The sequence below is a fragment of the Thunnus maccoyii genome, chromosome 16 (genome assembly GCF_910596095.1).
Source record: "Thunnus maccoyii chromosome 16, fThuMac1.1, whole genome shotgun sequence".
In the NCBI taxonomy this organism is placed as follows: domain Eukaryota; kingdom Metazoa; phylum Chordata; class Actinopteri; order Scombriformes; family Scombridae; genus Thunnus; species Thunnus maccoyii.
In genome coordinates, this window is record NC_056548.1 from 10,846,046 (window position 1) to 10,868,024 (window position 21,979).

General features: G+C 38.7%; 1 protein-coding gene across 1 annotated transcript; it reads left to right on the forward strand.

Annotated features, from left to right (window-relative positions):
• Nucleotides 1-1,293: 1,293 nt before the first annotated feature.
• On the forward strand, nucleotides 1,294-20,824 carry plpp2a (phospholipid phosphatase 2a). The gene is made up of 6 exons (XM_042388140.1): nucleotides 1,294-1,640; nucleotides 16,340-16,491; nucleotides 16,590-16,852; nucleotides 17,182-17,239; nucleotides 17,937-18,113; nucleotides 19,551-20,824. Exons 1-6 carry the CDS (start codon nucleotides 1,580-1,582, stop codon nucleotides 19,698-19,700), a joined length of 861 nt encoding a protein of 286 aa, XP_042244074.1. The 5' UTR covers nucleotides 1,294-1,579; the 3' UTR covers nucleotides 19,701-20,824.
• The last annotated feature ends 1,155 nt before the right edge of the window (nucleotides 20,825-21,979 follow it).

A 21,979-nucleotide genomic window follows, 5' to 3' on the forward strand; every position in this document is an offset into this window, starting at 1 on the left:
TGTGCAGAGTGATGTATGTGCAGACTTAGTTTGAAGACTGTTTTCACCATCATCTGCTGAAGGGGGAAAGTTAAAGTTAAAGGTGTGAACCTATAAGCATGATATGTGACATCACAACTAGTCTGGAAGCTGTGGTCCAGGATGCAAATTATGCAAGTGTTATGTGGAGACTTGAACACATATTTCCTAATTTGGACATGTCTCCTGGAGTTGAGGGTGTTCCCCAGAGATAAATCTGAGCTACTGACATTGGCAAAGTGCTCCTAAGGGACTCGCTATAACCTGTTGCTCCACTTCTCCTTTCCATAAAATTAGGTTGTAAAAAATAGGCAATAATTGAAAAGTGCAGAGTAATAAACGCCTTTGAAGTTCTTCCCTACATGTTACACGCTGCACCGTCTCTGTGTTAGCAGTGTATAAATCAGTAGAGGTCTGTCTGCAATGAGGCAATGAGTGAAGTTTTAGCTCAGTAGTCAGCACAGTTGTCTATGATCTGGGAGACTCCGATTCATAGGAACCTCCTTCGTAAGGCAGTTTATTCATGAACACTTATTGTAACACTTTAATTTTCTAAAATTAAAAGCGTAATAAAAACAAAAACAGGATTTTTAAGCCTCTTTCCACTTTTATTCAAATACAAATACAAATAATTTTGCTGCCTCAACAAATATGGATACAAATACAAATACTGGGCTCTCTGCACATCCTTAATATACAGACACATACTCAAGTCAAAATCACAATATACTAAGCCAATGTATCACTTTTATGTCAACATTTTTGACTTCTATGTCAAAATTGTGAGATGCTAAGAATGTCAGAATTATGAGATGGTAAAGCAGTTTGTGTTTAAAATCAAATTTATGGGATTTTAAGTCAAAATTTTGACAAAGTATCTCATAATTTTGAGTTACGATCAGTGTTTTTGCTTGTATAATTCCAAACTTTATCTGTTTTTGCTTTGCCTGGTAAAATGAGCTTCTATGATGTAGAAATAAATACAAAAATATCGCTCTATCTGAAAAGGCAGAGTCATACATTATGGGTGAGTTACCATTTTTGGAAAACTTTAATCCAAAATCAAGAGAGTTTGCATCATTTTTTAGTCTGATAATACTAGTTTGCACACATTTTGAGAGCTCCACTCTTAAAATTCCCTCCAGACTATCAGTTATGTTTTTCCCCAAAAAGTTAACCATGTGATAGAGCCGGAAATTTTTATTTCACTGCTCGGACTCGATTACCCAAATCCAGGCAGGGAAGATAAGGCTGTTGAGGATTTTTTCCTTCAGTCTCCTCCTGTCAGCCCGCATTGGAAGACGCGCCCCCTACACCGTGCGTAAAAGGGGCAGACCGAGACGTAGCAACGCGTCCCCTGCAGCTCACCTGAAACACCACAGCACAAAGAGACAGACAGGTACACAGAGGAGCGGAGCCGGAAGAACGAGCAGGTCGACTTATCCTGATAGTACTTTTCCCATTGTAACTCCAAGCGTTTCTTAGATTACAGCTCCGTCCTGCGCTTTTTTTTTAAACGCGATTTATTTATTCATGAAAGTGAGGCGGCATCGGAGGAAACATGCCAGAGCAAGGAAAGAGGCTGATTCTAATCGTGGTGGATATTCTTTGTGTCTTTGTTGGTGAGTGACTACGATTCTTTTTTTCCTCCCGTTGACAACATGGCTGAAAACATGATTGGTTTCAGGCTCTGCAGCTCATCTGCTGTGCGTTAACTCGTGATTTTATGTGGCTGAATAAAGAAATTGGAAAAGTACTTTCTTGAAGTTTGCACGGTGACGTTTGGGATTGCCCAACAAATCTAACACACATGATTTATAGACTTTCACTTGTTGCTTCATGGATCTTTCTGCAAGATTGGAAGACGTTACGAACTGCTGTTTGACTTCATACTCTTGAACTTGCACTATCTTCTGTGTCAAAAAAAACATGCACATATAAGTTAGCAGTGATTTTTTTTATTCTCAGTAGTGCAATTAAACATTGCAAGTCATCATTGTTCCCTATCTTGTTCAAACAAGCCGGAGTCTTTCCCAACACTGAATAAGAATGCTGCTGGGACTTTTTTTTGTTGTTGATCTCTTGCTGTCACTGCAGTGATTTCTTCACCGGAGTCATTCGGGTTAAGATGCTATCTTATCTCACTTTTAGCTTTTCAAAGTAATGATATGCTGATCTGCGATGACATGCTCACAACTTGAATTCCTAGTGTTTTCACTGCCCACAGGTTGGCGTGTTAGACCACTAAGTGCAGCATGGCTGTGAGTGTGTGCACCCATACCTGTCTCCCGCCCCTCTGTGGACACATTCATACTTTTTTTTTTTTTTTTTGTTACATATTTATCTTCCTGCACCCTGTGGCCTTTTTCTTTTTTAAAGTTGGGGTTAGGAGGAAGAGCAAAGATCATTGTTAATGAATCTTTCTCTGTGTGACATTTAAAATCCTGTTTTGGAAAATCTAGACCCTTTTGTGTGTGTGTCTGTGTGTGTGTGAATGCTGTACAGTGAACAAAACAGCTTGTTGTGACTTGCCCTGGACTCCGGGGACTACAAAAAGCCATTAGTCGAACAGATTTGACATCTTCCAGCTGTTTGTGTCACATCTGATAGGAAGAGGCTGTAGTTAGTTGAGGCGCTGAAAGAAGGGAGAAGTTGTCAAGTTGTTTTATGCAGTCTTGTGATTATTCTGAGGTGTTTTTTCTTTCTTTTTCTTTTTTTTTTTTTAGGGTGGAAATATAAGGTTAAAACTAGAACTTGTCTGCAATGGAGTCCCTGTGAAGTCAGCAAGAAATACTGAAGGTTACAGAATTTGTGTGTGTGTGTATGTGTGCATCCAGTTGTGGACCCATCTGTTGACTGACAGGGAGGAATGATAATGACCAGTCTGCTATTCAGCCCCCTCTTCACTCAAGATGTATGTTCATGTGTGTGCATACCTCACAAGGTGCACACTGTCAACGCCCTGCGTGTCCATTTTGTGAAGGGGGGAAAAAAAAAGAGTCCAAGCTTTGGAGCTCTGACAAAATCCGTTTACTCTAAGGATTTCTTGGACTTGTTGATCAGCTTATTTAAAAGAAAAAAATCTGTCAAGTTGTCAGTGGGCTGGAAGAGTTAAAGGCGTCTTTTTAATCCTTCCTTCGGTAAACGATTGCTCATGTAGAAGGAACTTGTTCAACATCACAGCTTTTTTTATTATTGTGAAATCAGAGATGTGATGTATCATTACCAAGTGATGAGTCATGATTTGTTAACTGAAGATTTCCCCATATCGAGTGAGAAAGTGTGACGGATGATTTAATGCTGTGTGTATAGTTAGTCAGAAGCCTTTTGAAAAATGAAACCATTTACGGTCTGATTCATTTTTATAACTTACAGGTGGGTGACAATGATACAATCTGTGGCAGTATCATGATAGTAATCTATATCATTTCTGTTAAATCCAATTGAGAAGCTGTTTATAGACTAAAAAAAATCAGCACTGACAAACTGAAATATTGTCATATTTTAAACAAATGTCTTATAATATAACGATATGTAGGATCACAATTGGTGCTCTAGGTCAGTTGTTCCCGACCTGTGTTTGCTTGTGACCCCTTTAATATGAAGCAAAATCTCTCTGTGACCCAGTTTCATAGGCTGCGTGCCTAACAGTTGTGAGAGCTACAGTCAAAGTTTGATTTTTCTCTGCTTGGGTTGTTTCATTTGAATAATGTTTATTAAGTTTGAGGAGGTCAAACTATCCAGTAACTCACAAGAAAGAACAAGATTTAATGTTCAGTTTTACTTCTACTCGGCTACACAACAAGTATGAGACTGACAAACTTACAAAGATGAATCTTTTTCGCATCTTTCAACTGTTGCTAAAAAGTCTGTATTAAAGGAGGGTCTTGATATAGAATCAGTTGTAAAAGAACTTAGCTTGATTATCGATTATTTTCGACCACTCTACAGCCAAAATTCACAAAGCTAATGTCACAACTGTGACTGCATGGCTTTAAAATAGACAACTCGTTAGAGGTGTTGAGGATATATAGTCAGTTAGTTTTGTTTTTCTGTGAGTTTATTTGTTTCGACTTTATTTTTTGTGTATTTATTCGTCTTATTTTCATCTTTTGATTTGTATAACCACTGTGTTGTTGTGATTACTTAAGAAAACTAAATAAAATATGATTTTTAAAAAAAAAGAAAGAAGAAGAAAAAAAGCAAAGATTTTAGAAAAGTTGAAAAAAGTAAACACAACGTCTCTTTTTACCCAGGCGATCATCTCATGATCTACTCTGTTTATCTCGCGATCGCTGCTTTAGGTGACACTTTTGAAATCATTTGTGATATGATTTAACATCACACATGTCGACCAAACAAGTCAAATTCATTCACTGTCATTTGTATCGAGATCAGAGCCCGACCGATATATCGGTCAGCTGATATTATCGACCGATATCGGCCTATCACAGATATATTGGTATCACTGTATGTGTTGTCCAGTATGCGCCAATATTTTTTTACAGTTATATAGGCAGCATTTTACGTATATTTGATCCTTTTTCTTAATTCAAGTTTAATATATACGTACATGAGGTTGTTTTTGTTCTGTTTTTTTATTTATAGTTATTTGTAATTATTAAATTCCCTGTGAAGTTTATTGTTTCAGTGCAGTGTGATGTCATTTTACCACCATGATGCCTCCGTTACGTATCTTTGTCACATGTGTTTGATAACCATATTTGAGTGATCATTGCAAAAAACGTGTGTTTATGTATATATTCTGTATATATAAGATTATTGGCCGATATATCGATTTTATATCAAATTTTTTTACTCCCTAATATTGATGGTTGGTAGTGTAATGGTGGTAGAGTTAGTTTGGGGGGTCTGGGAGAAAATGTAAAGCCTGACTTTTAATCCCGAGAAGTGTATCATGCCCCCAAAAAAAAACCCCTGGATGCTGCATTTCCCATAATGTGACTGATGGTGCCTTTCAGTAGACCCTCCTACCCTGGTAAATGTCCTCGTCTTTCGAACTATACAGCCACATTTTTAACGCAGGCTTTCCGTTATGAATTTCAATCTGAAATAACTCGACTGACGACTGAATTATTTTCTCAAAATCTCTCTAAAATTGGTGCTCGAGTGCCCCTTTTTCAAAAAACTTTTTGAAAAAAAACTTTTAACACATCTTTATTATAAAATCCTAGATGATACTGAAATATTATCAATATTATATTGATTTATTATCCAGCAAGATGTCATTGTTTCTTCATTTTTCCACCCTCTTTGTGCTTGTATTGTCTCCTGTGAGGGCTGCTGTTGATCTGTGTGGAGAGTAAACTATCATCAGTTTGATCCCCCCTCATTTAGAAAAGTTTTCTGGAAACCGTATGTGTGTGTGTGTGTGTGTGTGTGTGTGTGTGTGTGTGTGTGTGTGAGAGAGTGAGTGAGTGATATGGCTGGAATGTGCTGAATGTCCAGATTGTAACTGATCTCTGAATCTGCTCAGTGTTTTATTTCTCCCTCTTCCCCTCTGCAGTCAAACGTCCATCCTGCCATTATTTGTTACCACTGCAGATAGCAGATTAGTAGATGTTAACCCAACTTGCAACACACACATACACACACACAGATGTCTCCTCAGCAGAGGGATGTTACACTCTGAGTTCAAATACATGCTACAGTTTCATTTTGCATCAGTCAAATTATCGGGAATGTTAAAATTATCATTTATGAGAACAGATTGCTCTGTTTTTATGTAACTGCTTTGTTATTTATATCTCTTTTTGTTTCACTTTACTTTCCATCTTTTTCCTTTTCTTTGTCATCCATGGAGTGGACACACAAAGCAACAACAGTTAAAGTGAATAAAATATGTTGTGAATCTGGTCTTGTCATGTGATTTGTCCTGTTTGACCATCACCCTCTTGTTTAGAAACCTGTTTTCAGTTGTTTACCACGTAAAGCCGAGCAAATCCATCTGAAGAAGCTGTTTGAACTCATTGCTCTCGGCTGTAATGCTGTTTAAATGCTGTTTGTCCCATTTTTAATGGTGTTTGTACATTTTGAGACAATGAAGAGCTGTAGTCTTTCTGTCAACAAGAACGAGCCCAGCTGTTACAGAGCTTGCTGGTATCGTAGTTACACCATCGCTGTTTATTTACTTTTTATGACTCTAGTTATTCCTTTTTTGTGTTTATGCAAGTACTTTGGTCTGTGCCAGGGTCAAAAGAGGGTTTGATAATGATGCGAATAGTTCTCACACAAAGCAGCAGATTGAGATAAATTTGAGTCGCCGTGTCAGAGGTGAGAGAAGTCGATGTCTTTAAACTGTCGCTTCATTATCTGGTCTGTGACCGCAAATCATTTTGTCCCTAAGTTTGGTGTCAAGAGCCAAACTCTTGCAGGTCAGCAACCCCCTAAAACCTAAAAGCAACTACCAGTCATTCTGAAAATTCAGTTCAGTAACTGTTTAGTGAACGTGTTCGACTCACTTTCACATACTTATATTGACACTCTGAGAGTATAGGCTGCAATATCACATCAGTATTTAATCAATAAGAAAGTCTGTAATGCAAAACATGGACCCACTTTTAACCTTCAAGCCTTTTAACATTATCAATTTTAGCACTAATAACTTGTGGGGGGGGTTCACATAATTAAAATTTTTACCTCCCATTTTTTTAAATTTCATGACCAGAGAAGGAAGCAATGAAGAAACCATGATGTATTTCTTTGTAAAACAGAGACAGTTAAAATACGTCTGTTAATGTAAACCAGTGTAAACGAAAGAGGAAGAAAATGGTTTATGAAACGGAAGGATGAGAGATGTTTCAAATTCCAGTGAATTTTTATGTAAACCTACTGGTAGGCCATGAGGAGAACACTAAAGATACAGTTTTCCCAGTTGGAAAGAAAAAAAGTGTTGCATTTGTAAATTAAGTTGCATGTATTTGAGCATATAGATGTATATCAGGCTGCAACTGACGATTATCATCATTATCAGTCATTTTCTTGGTTAATCAAGTAATCATTTGGTCTAAAGACGTCAATAAATACCAAAAACAGCTTGTCACAAGTTCCTAGAGCCCAAAGTGACGTCTTCACTGTCTAATATCTTAAAGTATTCAGTTTATTATAGAAGACTTAACATTAAATTAATTGTTTTAGGTGAGAATCAGCACTAAGGAAATGAAAGTGTTTGTGAGCAACACTCATGCAAACTTATGATTTTACTGAAGAATTCGAAGAGTTTTGCTGCAGAGGCGACACAGCGAGTGACTAGAAACAGCTGTTGTTGTTGTTGTTTGTCTCTGGAAAATGTTATTTATGTGCCGTTTTAACAATTAGTGACGTGTTTAAGACGCTCCTCCATCTGTTTTATTGAGACACACACACACACACACACACACATACACATGAAACACACAGTATCTGCTTCTGCCAAATATGTGTCAGAGTAAAGTGGGTAGTATTGACTTTTGCTCTCTGACATTCCTGTGTGAAAATGAAAGAGAGATGTTAAAGAGAAAGTGTGTGTGTGTCTGTGTGTGCAGTTTGGGCTTGTAAAACACAGTATTATAAGAAATGTTACTGTACATAGACTCTGTGTGTGCGTGTGTGTAGTTAAATACACGCTCTTTGGTGGTTTCAGAAGGCCTCTCAGTACTGTGGTGGTTTTAATGCGAGAATGTGAGAGAGGAGAATTATTTCTGTTTTCTTTGACTTTGGTTAAAGGTCACTGTCAGTTTCAGCATTACCTCGCTCACACTCCCGTGAGATATGAGCCTCCAAGGTCTGCAGGATTGATTGTTCAGAAAATCTAATTGTTGATGGTTCAAATAATACAAATCATAGAGAGCAAATGCCTCCACCAAAGCTGCACAAATGCAATTTCTTCTAAATGCAATTTTCATAATAGAAAATGGTTGGAAATTGTTAGATACAATGAAGGGATACATGTGCCAGATTTCTCATTCTTTCAGTTTTCATTCAAGTGCAGTTTTTCATGAGAGACAGAAAACTTACAACAATGAAAGATAAAAGATGTATTCATACAGAAGGACGGGTTCACAATTTCTCAAGCGTGTCTTAAAACATCAGTCAGGTGCCCAAATGAACATTGAAAGGGGTTTTTCCTTCTTCGTACTGGCTGTTAAAAGATCCCCTTCAGATGCGCTTTAAAAGTAAGTGATGGGGGCCAAAATCCACAGTGTATCCAAACAGTCATTTTGTGCAAAAATGCAAAGTTTACAGAAGATTATATGTGGCTTCAGCAGTCTGAGTTAGTCATATCAAGTGGATATCTGCCACATTTACAGTCCTTTTTAGCATCAAATTCCCCCTTTGTGTTTCCCTGTTGAGCTGCGGTGGAAGAAGAGTAACAAAAAGAGGGACTTTGGCACTAAAAAGACTGTAACGTTGAAAGATTTGACTCATTTGGACAACTGAAGCTTCATATTAGCTTCAGATAAACTTCTAAATCCATTGTTTCACAGAGGGAGGCCCCATCACTTACATTGTCAGTGCATTATGAAAGGATGTTCTAATGGTCAGCATGAACAGGAGGAATGATTATGGTAAGAAAAACCTACAGTTGTGAAGGAAATGTGAACACTTTGTTGAAATATATGAATGCTGAGGTGATAAGTGTATGCGAGAATTGACTCTTTTTCTTTGGAACTGGATCTTTGGGGGTTTCGATTCCCTGCACCACAGGAGAGACTAAGCAAGTGGTGTGTGCGTGTTGCCTTCTACTCAGGAAAAACCTATTTCAACATTCATTTGAGCACCTGACTGTTGTTTTAAGACGGACTTGAAAAAAATGTCAACCCATCCTTTAAGGTTGCACAGGTTCTGCTAGTGGAAAAAGTAAACTTCAAGTGTTCTGACTGAGGTTTCAGTGCATTGTGATAAATGTAATTATGCCATAGGTACTTTTTGTGCACATCTTTATTTCCTCGTAAGCTGACTGAAAATCAGAGAGCCTCAGGATTTTGTCTCTGAAAGTTAAATGAGACTGAACTCATGAAGTGAAAGAGGCTGGTTCGTTCGTGACCAGAAGCTGATGTTTCCTGTTCCTCACAGAAAACGAACGGGAAGCGAAATAAGGTCAGATTGAAAGCTTTACTACACACGGTGGTTCTGGGGTTCACCAGTGTTGTAGTAAAACACAGTGGTGAACACCAGAACAACCTTCAGTATGTTAGCTGAGTGATTCATTGGGTGACCTCAATTTAGAGAGTATTAGATTTGCTCTAAAGGATAAGCTCAAGAATTTTTTGACAAATTTGATTCCCCCTCATTGCTCATCTGCAAGAGGACCAACCATGTTCTTCATCAGTTTCATATCCTCATCAATTCATGAACTGATAACTCATTGAAAATTTGTCTTGAGTAAGGTAGGGCTGTGGGCTTTCTTTCTATCTTTTTTCTGTCTTTTTCTCTTTCTGACTTTCTTTCTATCTATCCTTTCTTTCAATCTTTTGTTCTTTCTTTCAATCACTTTCTATCCATCCTTTCTTTCAATCTTTTGTTCTTTCTTTCTGTTTCTTTCTGTCTTCCTTTCTTTCTTTCTGTTTCTTTCTGTCTTCCTTTCTATCTTTCTTTTTCTTTCTTTCTATCCTTTCTTTCTTTCTATCCTTTTGTGGATTCACAATAATCTGAACAATAACAGAGCTTCAATAAAATACAAACATGCAGTCATAACAGGGCACAATCCAACACAAAAAGTCTGCAGTGTTGTTGTTGTTTAAAGTAGTGATGCTCAGCTTTCTCATACAACAAGTGTTTTTGTACTTAAATACAGCGGATATACCAAGAAAAAGCTTTTTTATCACCCAGTGTCGTTTAGGACTTTCCCAGGAAAAATCCCCGGCCTAACAGGAAGCAAAGCACTTTCTTTCCACCAACAGTTTGCCTGGACTCAGTAGGAGATTAACCCTTCCAAAAAATTGATGAACAATGATAGCCACTATTACAGACAAAAAAAACCAACTCAAAACCCCAGAAACTTCATCATTAAAATCCAAAGCACTACACACAATGTTTGCCAGGCAATTTCTGGGAAAGACAGAGCAAAGAAGTTGGCAAAATACACAAAAGAAGGGTCTTTTAAACAAGTTAAATATTGGTTTTCTGAGCGCTGAGCCGCTGCTGCAACACCCCAGTGTGACGTGGAACGCCGGTTGCAAATCCTTGTGAGCTAACAGACCGTGAGGTCGCCCAGCACAGCACTCACAGTCGTCTGTTGAGATTCAGCAGACCTCAAGCAAATGTTTGCATCCAACACCGTTACCTGTTACTGGTTCTGTTCCCTGTAAATGTCTCAATTATTCAGCCCTCAAGATGAGTGGCCGAGGCCCACTGTTGGCCTCAGCCACTCATCTTAAGGGCTGAATAACAGGAACACTTCCCACTTCCCGCTGGGTCAGAGGTCAAGGGGAAGTTGTACTTGTGTCTGATCCCAAATTCCATCATGTTTATTTTCTCAAAGTGGAATCGGGGGTGCGTTCTTGCCAGGAGAGATTGTGAAAGCGTAAAACAATACTTTCTCTTCTTCCTTTTTTTTTTTTTTTTCTTTTCAAATCTCTCCCGTGGACGTTTTGTTACTGAAGACAAAAAGTCAGCAGAAACTTTTTTTTGTGTGTGTGTGCGTGTCTTGCTTGTCTCTTTTTAGATGAGTTTGGAGCCAATTTCTTCATTGTTTGCAGCTGTAAAAGTTCACGGAGAAAGTATAAATCAAACAAAAACTCAACAGCTTCATGTAAGATGTCAGAGTAGGATGAAATAGTGGACACTTATTTACTGCAGTACACACAAATATCCTGCAACAGGTATTAGGACTAAAATGTGCTCATGAGGTCAAAGTACACTAGACTACGGTTAGGTTAGATTTTAGCTTTTCTTTCAAGTAAATTATGGGAAATTCCAGATCAGGTAAAGAATGAAAGGAAGGATCTGATGACTGCAAGGAGGAAGGAAAGAACAGAAGGAAAGTCAGTAAGTGTTGTACAGGCTGAAAATATTCTCTAAAACATTTTGCAGGCATAAAAACTTTACATTTTTAGAAAATCTCATGTTTGGGAAACAGAAGAAACCACACGAACAACAGGTTAGCAGTTATCTGGCTAGCGCTTAGGTGCAGGATCTCCACTGGTTGCCTGGCTGTTGTTTGGCCAAGAAATCAATCATTTTACAGCAACTTCCTCCCCCTGAAACCACAAATTGTCAGTTTTATGTTTCAGTTTAGTCAAACAAACAAGATGTTCATCTGTGAGTTTTAGAGGTGCTGGTTGGCACCGTGGACAGAGCCATGCTAGCTGTTTCCAGTCTTCATTGCAAAGCTAAGCTAATCGCTTCCTGGCTCCAGCTCATTAAGGTGATAACAATCTTCTCCTTTAATTCTCAGAAAAGGAAGAAAATTTTCCAAAATGGTGAACTATTCCAGTAATTCCTACTACTATTCCTTTTACAATCTCAGTATTACTATTACAGTAATTCACTAAATGTACTTCCTTCTAAACTCAGTTACATTTCCTCCTACTTATTTATTAGTTATTCTTACTTACTTTTCTTATTTATTTATCTACTGTATATGTTTCCATATTTACTCTTTTCTTATGACAGACTGTATATTGAAAACTTAATAAAAAGATTTTTTAATAAGGTACGTCTCCAATAATGGCAAGCTCTGTTGTACTTATCGCCGTTTTCTTTTGATTTAAAATTTGTTTGATCTGGAAACATGTTGCCAAAGAATAAGATGACATACATAACATAACATAGCTATACATCGAATTAATACATTTAAAAAGTAGTAATAATCAGTATGTAGAAAGAAACAGTTATCGAGAACATTTTAATAAAGTGACATTTAGAGAGAGAAGGAAGTAAAATTCTCTATCACAATATATAAAACTAAACAAGAAAGAAAATTTGCTTCATGAGAAATAATTATATTACATTTTCCTGCTAGTTCTGCCACATGAATGATCTGATTAAGAGTTTCAATGAGCTCTGGAAGTTTTGGGGTAAATTCAGGGAGAGTTACGGACTCCTCTCCCTTTCCCCCAAGCTCAACCAGGCCTCTGGTAGTGGAGACCACCCCACCAGCACGGGCCTATAAAAACATACCAGGCCTTCTGGAATAATAGAGCAGATAAAAACAGCCCGTCCAACTCAGATAATAGGAGCTCTCGATGGGCTGGCCTCCCAGAGACTGCTGGAGCATGTTTGATACGAAGGGGAATCGACTTCCTCACTGATTCTGTTGTTAAATAAGCTTAGCAGTGGTTATTGTGTGTGTGTTTGAAAGGCCATTGCCCAACTCTGTCCACTCACATCTCCACCCTGGCAGTGTGTAGCCACCAGAGACTTCTGTCAAACAAGCAGTCTCTTATCTAAATGTTATCCTTGCACCCTGCAGAGTAAACAATGGTTGGGCCTCAGTTCAAAGAGGAGCTAAGAGCACGCTCGACCTGCTGCAATAATGAACTCTGAGATGTGAAGAGTAAAAAGGGAGGCTTCCTTTTCAGGAAAATAAATTATCTTAAATGAGGTAACTGCTTGTCATTAAAGATAATTGGTGGCATTTGAGCAGAAAAAAGGAACAAATATCACATTAGGTATTGTAGATTGTCTTCCTTACTGTTACAAGAGGCAAAGTACTGCATGCGTCTTGTGTTCTGTAGTGACATAAACTAGTGGGTGTGGCAGACTGATACGTGCTTAAAGAGACAGTCAATGAAAAAAAAAAAAAACACAACTGTAAAATGTAACTATGGCCCCAAAGTGACTGTCTATTGTAAGGTTTTTGAATTAGTTATATTAATCGTTAATATTTTCAGATGTGTTTCCTTGTACAGTTCATGCTTCATAGACAAAATCAACTGTTGCTTTGTAAATATGCACATAACCTCTATTCTGTATTGACTTTTTCCTTCGGTAGTCTCCAGCACTGTCTAGTTTGCATTATTATGAGATTAAAGGTACCCTATGACGTTTTTTTTTGTTTTTTTTTAACAATAAAAAAAGTCCTCCTTTCTCACCAAAATTTATTGTGTGTGTGTGTGTGTGTGAGACGCTTAACAAACATGTTGAGTTCATATTCTTCCTCGTAAAAAATTAGCAAAGCTGATCTGTTTTTAAAATCTTGCGACCTGTATTGTTTACATCCGTGTTTGCTAGCTTGCAGTCTTATTCTTCCCTGCCTTTCCTAACTTGTTGCTGCAGTTTTTGTCACATTATCGTCACTGACCAGTTGATCTGTGGAATATCTTAAACCTGGAGGCAGGAATGTATATCATGCTGCACGTGCACACATGCTTGAGGTACAAAGAAAACGGGGACCCGCCCATCAAAACATTGCTTCATAGCGCTACTAGTGGTCATAAACTCCACAGGGTATCTTTAAGAATATTTTTCATCATGTCTCTGTTGTTTTGTGTCAGGTCTACGACTAGGCTTAATCACTTCATGGCCCATAAAATGCAGAGGATTCTGACCTTTTTAACACTGCCTGAGAGTTAGATTGGTTGAAATATGTTGCATGTCTTGCTTCTCCAAAGGTATACAATCTTTGTTTCCCCTTTTAGATGCTTTGCACCTTTAAACTCCTTAACGGGAACATAACAGGCTTTTTGTTTTTTGTTTTTTATATTGATATAATGTTGGATATCTATGTTCAACATAGTCAAAGTTCCAAAACTTGAGGTGAATGTATGTAAAAATGCTCCCTGAAAGCCGAAAGCCCAGACTCAGCCTACTCTGAATGCTTCATTTGCAATGTTACCTCTACTTCCTCCTCATGATGACGTCTGGTTGTTGGCGCATGCCCACAAATGGCCATCCGTTCTGTTTGTTGCTAAGGATTTTCATGTTGTCCACTCACATATTTCAGATCGGAATCGGGCTCGAACATGTGCGGATGTATTTGAATTTATATTTCGAGTAAAGAGTGAGAACAAGAAGCAAAATCAGATTACTACTGTTTGTTCACGTAGCCTCCAGAGCTGATGGAAGTCAGCTTCCGGGAACTGACCAATCAGAACAGAGTGGGCTCATTGGGAATGGGGGCCTTAAAGAGACAGGAACTAAAACAGCCTGTTTCAGACGGAGGCTGAACTGAGGGGCTGCATAAAGGGTCAGTGTAAGTTAAATAAGCAGTTTTTTAAACTATAATTCATGCAAAAATATTCCAGTAGAGCCCCTGAATATAAGTATAGACCTGGAAATGTGCATGTTATGTCTTCTTTAAGGACATTTTTCAATGTGTCTCCAGTCTACGACTAGGCTTAATAACTTCTTACCCCATATAGTGTGGAGGATTCTGCCCTTTAATACTGCCTGAGGGTTAGATGGGTTGAAATAAGTTGCATGTTTTGTTTGGCAGCTCTTGAATTGTTTAAATTCTGCTGGTCCCACAGTACACCTTTACAAGCTCACGTTGTGTCAGCAGACATTGTATAAACTCACAGAGCTTTGTTTTGAATTCATTTTGAAATCCCAAAGTTGCTGAAGACACTAAGGCTGAGTTTTGGAGTAACGTGTGGGTTTCAGTATTTCACAAAGTATAAGATGCCTTCAGTGAAGTGTTTAAAACATGCATATAGAACATGCATTTATTTTCATGCAGCATCTACCAGTTTTATCCTTCCATAGTTTCATATTTAAACTTCCTCCTGCATTCATAAAAGCTACGTTTATTCACACTTTCTCATGCTTACAGTGTGCTATGTTGTTGCATGTAGAATGACGCAGAAGAGAGGAAACTTTAGCTGTAAAGGTTCACACCTGTCATGCTGCCACAGTGTGTATGATCTCAGACTTAATTCACACTCTTGACCAGGAGACATCCACATATGTGTGCATGACATCATGTTGACATTACATCCCCAAAATTATATATCTGGAACATGTTTTCCTTTTGTGTATTTATGTGTCTTCATGTGAGTTCATCTAGTCCTGCCTGGCGGAGTCACATACTCTGGAGGAAGGAAGCAATCTGTTAGTGGAGAGCCACTCTACGACATTACCCAATAAATATACAGCTCGGGCTTAAGACAACAAACTCCATCCATTCCTCTCTCTTATTAGCTTCAGCAGTCCAGCAAGAAGTTCTTGAAAACAGGAAAACTATTTAAGGGCTGTAGTGCAGAAAGTTCCTGACATCACGCATCCCTGTAGATTGGACTATTGTCCTGCTCAGATTTAAGAGACAGGTTTATGTCCTTTCGCTGCTTCTGTGCCACTCAAAGTCTTTTGTTTGTACTCATAGAGAAACTGTCAAACCAAATTTCTCTGTCTGTCGTACACACAAAGATGAATACATGTATTTTTAAACATCTGTAGGTTATAGACCAGTTTTTATCTGTCAGGGGTGAGCGTATGTTTGCATTCGGGGCTGCACATGTCTCTTTAGGTATGTGAGTGTGTGTCCAGTCTTCAGATCCCAGGCCCTCGACTGTGTAAACGGTGCCCCGATGTGAAAGGTCAGGGCTGTTCTGCACAGTGTGTATCCATGGCGACAGGCAGTTCCTCTGTTGAGAGTTAATGCGACCTGCAGAGGTGAAGCTGTTGCCACTGAACTCCTGCTGATGACAAATTCATTTACTCGGCAGAGCTGGAACTTCTGCCCGCAGCCAAAGGATTAGTACGTCAGTGTGTTCTTAGCTGTTTCCTGAGCTGCGCTTCATTGTGTTGTGGTTCACTTGTCAACACAAAGCTGAAGGGTCTAAGCTGCTCTCAGGATGGACTTCTAGCTCTTAAAATACAGTTTGTGTACTGCAAAGACTACAATATGGCTGTTTTAATGCCAGCATTCACTTAGCAGTTACAAGTAGCTCTACTAAGGTCTTCTGCTTCAAATAATCTTTCTAAAAAATGCTTTTTATAATATGTGAATATATTTTTATATGTACAAAAAAAACAACAGAAAAACACTCTAGTAATGTCACTATCTACACCATCTTACAGTCACCTCTAATTTCTTGAGTACTATTGTTGATTTATATCTTTTCTGCATCAGTTTCTCTTTTGTTACGTTTGTGTTTTCAGTGTAGGCCATAGTGCTTAAAAGAAGTTTCTTTTTTTAAATATTATCTCATAATTACCTGCAGGATATTGTTTGTGATCTTTTAGTCAGGCCATCTCAAAAATTTCACAAAGTCCAATGAGATTTGGTGGAAAAAGCGATTAGTCTTGGAGATCATTAACACCACAAGATAGGGCACGTTAAAACATTTTCAATTTTTTTTTTATCACTTGCCGCACCTACTTGGATGGAAAAAAAACTGGCACATGTATCTTATTATTGTCGTCTCTCGCCCTCCAGCGGCTCTGCCCTCAGCCATCCTGACGCTGATGTTCAGCCCGTACCAGCGAGGAATCTACTGTGATGACAAGAGCATCAGTTATCCCTACAGGAGAGACACCATCTCCCACGGAGCCATGGCTGCCGTCACCATCATCTGCTCCATAGTCATTGTGAGTAAAACTGACCAAGAAGATATCTTTCTGTTTAAATGTTTCACTGCAGATCGTTAACAGCGATATTTGCTCTTCTTTTCCTGTTCACTCCACAGATCACTACAGGAGAGGCCTACCTGGTGCACACCAAACGTCTGCACTCCAACTCCCAGTTCAACCAGTACCTGTCAGCTCTCTACAAGGTGGTGGGCACCTTCCTGTTTGGAGGAGCCGTCAGCCAGTCGCTGACCGACCTGGCCAAGTTCACCATAGGTCGTCCCCGCCCAAACTTCTTATCCGTGTGCGCTCCAGTCGTCTGTAACGGATACATGCTGCAGATCAACTGTACAGGCAACATGCGCAACGTGACTGAATCCAGGTGCGGTAACTCAGTGCTCCGCCTCTCTCTCACTGTCTCTAATAATACAAATGTACACTGAAACATGCAACAATGACAACTGTAATGTTTACGTAACATTGAATTAGATATTCAACCGGAATTAATTATGTTATAGTGTAGTATTGTCTTGTTTTGTCATAAATATGTACTTCAGTAAAAGGTATAATATGCATCTCACTGTAGTAAACTGACAACAAATGAATCCTTCTTTCTCACATCATTGCGTCTTTGGTTGAAATTCTCTTTAAAAAAAAAAAAGAAGTGAGTAAACACAGTCATTTTTCCTCTGCTTCTGTTTTGTTCCTCAGGTTGTCGTTCTACTCCGGCCACTCATCCTTTGGGATGTACTGCATGCTTTTTCTGTCGGTGAGTGTGCCTCCGTTTGCGTGTGACTCTGCATCTGTGAAATGTCTGTTTACCGATAACACACACAAGTGACTCATAACAGGAGGAGGTGGTCGACAAAGACGCACAGCTGAAGTTTAAAAAACATCATTGTTGTAATACTACACACTGCACAATAGCCGGAAAGATGACAGATGCAATGGTTCATCTTTTTGTCAGTGTTAAGAAGTGAGATGTTGAAAGTCTCTTTGAGCTGCTAAAGCATTTGTCACATTAACAGCTCCATGCAGCGCCGCTGTACAGGAATCTGTCCGTCAGAAGCCAGTAACATAGTTGCATGAAAACAACTACATATTCTCACGGCAATTAGTATAATTTATTTTAGGGTAAATTATACTTATAATTTATACAGTTATTGGCTAAGGAAAGGGTCAGGGTTTCAGATGGTTAACTGTAAAAAAACAAACCTTATAGTGTCCATGTTTCTGTACAAACTAGTACAGAAATCTATTTTTGTAGAAATAAATATGATTAGATGTTAAAGCAGAGGCTCATTAAAAACCTAAATTATGTTTGAAATATAAACTTCAAACCTGTTTACATGAAACTCCTAAACTCCTTAAAAGTGTTTCTTTGCTGACTCCTCTCCTGACTTATCCATATACTGTATGCAACCAGTTGAATTAAATTTTTTTTTTTTTTAAATGTGTGTGTACAGCTGTATGTCCAGGCCCGAATGCAAGGGAAGTGGACGCGGCTGGTTCGACCCACCATCCAGTTCTTCCTGGTGGCGTTTTCTCTGTACGTGGGATACACACGCGTGTCTGACTACAAACACCACTGGAGCGATGTGCTGGTGGGACTGCTGCAGGGAGCCCTCATCGCTGTGCTCACTGTGAGTATAACAGTGTATTGTACAATCAAGATGGGCTAAAGGTTCGTCTGTTATAAAGCTCCTACTGTGTATGCAGGATGTTTACGTGATTCATCCCACATTACCTCCCTTCCCTCGGAGAAGCTGAAGTCTAATATGACATTGCTCCTTCTCCCTTTCAAGTGAAACAGTGTAGCCCAACAAAGACCAAAACTTATTGTGCATTTAGACAATCTTTGCTAACTTGTAAAATCCATAATCAAGTTTACCAGCAGGAAGTTGTCCTTGAACAGCCAACAAAGTAGCTCATATCCGTAGGAATTCCTAAGTACATGATTTGCCACTGAGTTAAGCATGTTTTATTGCTCGTTACATGATGATTTAAGGGCTAAACTATTTAGTAAAATGTTTGAGTTTTCCTGGATTAATGATTATAGGAGACTTGAGCTGTGTTTCAGGAAAACCTTTTGTTTGGCTGATTTTATCTGTAGAGCTTGATACGGAAGACAAAGTGTTTAGTTTGCAATGTAACGTAAGAAGCTTTTTTTGTCTTGTCTATGTTGGACAAATGTTTCACCACTTTGGTGTCTCGTAAGTGCATGCGGGCTGAGCACTCATATGTGTATGACACCATAAACGAGTAAATAAACATATGATTGACAACTTACAAACAGTGTTGAAGTTCATTGTAAATATTTCCATTAACGTCCATCAGTCACCTCGTTATTCATTCATATGTCCAGGCTACAAACAAGAACAAACAGTAGAGTTTATGCCTGATTTCATTAGTCACATGATACTTCCTGACTTTATGGTTTGAGAAAGAATGCCTGAACACTTATTAAATATCACCTGGCGTGCAGTAGATTGTGGGATACAGACGGCTGCCAATGATTTTTTTCCCCCCAGGAACTTAATTTGATTTTATGATACAAATTCTGATAGAAAAGGCTGGAGGCTTTAAACTGGACTGGCCTTGTCAGCCTGTCCCTGATGATAAGTTTATTTAAAAACAGAAGTACTTCTAGGATGTACTGAACTGCAATATAGTATCCATCTAAGAAATGTTACCTCACTTAAAATATATATATTTTAAGTTTTTTTTTTTCCAGATTACAACTCTAGTTATTTGTGTGTTTGACTTCATTCTGTGGTTTTAGGCAGTTTTTGTGATTTTGTTGTATTAAAGCACCTTATTATGAATACGCAAAGACTGCAAAATAAAGCCTCAAACATTACCAGAGTTGAATCAACACATGAAAGTGTCCACAACAATTAAAAATGATTAACTTTCAGGGTCGTCTCTGTAGCCCGGTGTAGTCACAATGTCCCCGATTTGAATCCAGCAGGTCTCCCTTGCTCTCCTCTCTCTCTCTACGTCTCCTGCTTTCATTACATAGTATTAGTCGTCACTTTGAACGCTCAGATTTGACGCTCCCTCTTCTTCTGTTCTTTCAGGTCAGATACGTGTCAGACTTCTTCAAGCAGCGCCCTCCGCTCTGCACGCAACCGGACACAGCGGAGAGCGAACACCTTGAGCGCAAACCCAGCCCGCAGCCTCCGGACTCGCAGCACGGGAACCACTACAACTACTCTGGACCTGTATGAGCACATTACAGCACACAATATTCTCTAAACAACGGCTCTGTTACCAAAGGATGTGTGACTTATAAAGAAACAAAAAAAAACAAAAAAAACAACCCACAACGCAGTAACCACTACCAGGACACCAAGATCCAGACTAGACCTGCTCCCCTCAGACTATTTTACAGCTATGAAAACTCCCCTTGGAACAGAAGCTCTGCGGTCTATGTGGCTTTTTAGTTTGGGTGTGTGTAAAATATGCAAAACATGTGTAGTGTGTTGGTATGTCTGACAGTGTGCAATGAATTTTTTATCTTTTTTTTTTTTTCTTGATTCTCTGTTGTGTTTGAATTCGTGCTGTGACTTAACCGAGGAGCGAGCAAAGACTGCTTAAGAGATCTGAAAATTCAAAAACCACCAACCAAAGATTTCTTCTTTCTGTCCTTGAATGACAAAACCTTGGAGGTTGAATGTTTTGTTGCTCTTCGGAGTCCGATAAAACTGTTGCTATTATTCCTACCTACACTGGATCTACATTATATCTGCCTGTCCTTTTTGACACTTTTATCATTTTTCTCTGCAGATGTCTCCATATTTTACTGTTTTTAGAAAATGTGCATGTGTAGTGATGGACTGCTCCAACTATATACATTATGTATAGTGCTAACATTTTTATTGTGTATTATAACTACTGTATCTAATAAATTGTGTAGCTTTTAAATAATGTATTACCACTACTTTGCTGTGATGTCACAGTGAAACTTTTTGAGTTGGCAACATCGTTTCTGGACGTTTCCTTATTATTTTTTTTTTGTGTGTGTGTATATATATATATATATACACAGACATTTTTTTGCATTTCAAATCCAAGAAAGGATGAACATGGAAATGGAGAAGTTAACGACGCATATTCATCATCGTGAACACATCAGTTTCCTTGTACCTAAAGTGCTGGTGGAACCACCATTTCACTGTGTGGATGGATGAAGTCTGTCAAGAGCTTAATACACCTTCATGGACCTCTTCCTTCCCTCGTTATAACATGTGTAACCTATTGTGAAACTGCATATAATGTAATCATCCCTTTCCTTCAGTCTGTCTGTTGTTTTTTTTTGTGCAGTTTTCTCCATAAATATTAGCCGGCCAGATATTGTTGTCTACGTGAGTGCTTACTTCTACAACAAATACTTGTTTATTTTTTTTCCAGTTATCATTGAGCTATTTCTCTGCTATGTTCTTTTTGAAAACAGCACACTGACGCAGGGTTCATGTCTGGACCTGCCGCTTGACGGTTGTGGGATTCTTCAGTGCCAGAGAGGAATGATACTGTTCACGTCACAAGGTTTTTTTTCATTTCCTTGATCAAAGTTGTCACGCTGGATAGATCAGGGAGCCGTGACCTTTTTTTTGTGACAAAAAAATGTTTTCTCACTTTGACCCTTATTTATTTATGTGGATGGTTTTTGTTTTGAAATTTCTGCCACCACTCCCACACAGTGGCGGCAGATTGAATTTCATTTTTGGTGCAACAGTGGAAAAAGGTTACCGTTTTTCCAGAGAAAGTTTCTTGTTACTCTGGATAATTGACACACCTTGCTGGCACCAGTCCGATAAATCTACCAGGTCGATATTCTCTTTGGTAGACAAATTGTGACCATCAGAGAACTGAAACACATCTTGTAACTTTAACTGCACTGTGAGTCCAGCTTATCTTTGTCACAGTTTTAAGGATCCTTATTCTTAAGAATATCTAAAATAACTGTGGGCACTTTTCATTGGATCTATTTTCTACCCAAGAAGTGGCCCATCTGGCAAATTATTCAGCAACAAGGACACTGATTCTGGAAAGCGATTGTTGAATTTATCAAATGTAGCTTCAGCTCTATGAGAACCACAAACAACTCCTTTCACCTGCAGTGTATTGACGTAATGGCAGTCGCTCTATATAAGTTAGAAAATACAATTAAGTCTTTTGTAACTTGGATGAAACAAACCAAACCTTCGAGGCCCTTAGGTTCATGATTTTCAAGCCATTCTTAAAATAATGGTCCCGTATGAACATTGAAACAGGTTTTGCTCGCTGTAATCATTGCTTCTATTCATACTGACCGGTTAGAAGATCCCCTTCAAATGCGCTCACAATGTAAGTGATGGGGGGGGGGGGGACAAAATCCACAGTCCTTGTTTTGAGCAGAAATGCATTTAAAAGTTTATCTGAAGATAACGTGAGGTTTCAGCCGCAGTTAGTCACATGAAGTGGATATCTTCCACAATTCCCCCTTTGTGTCTCGGCGGACAGCGTT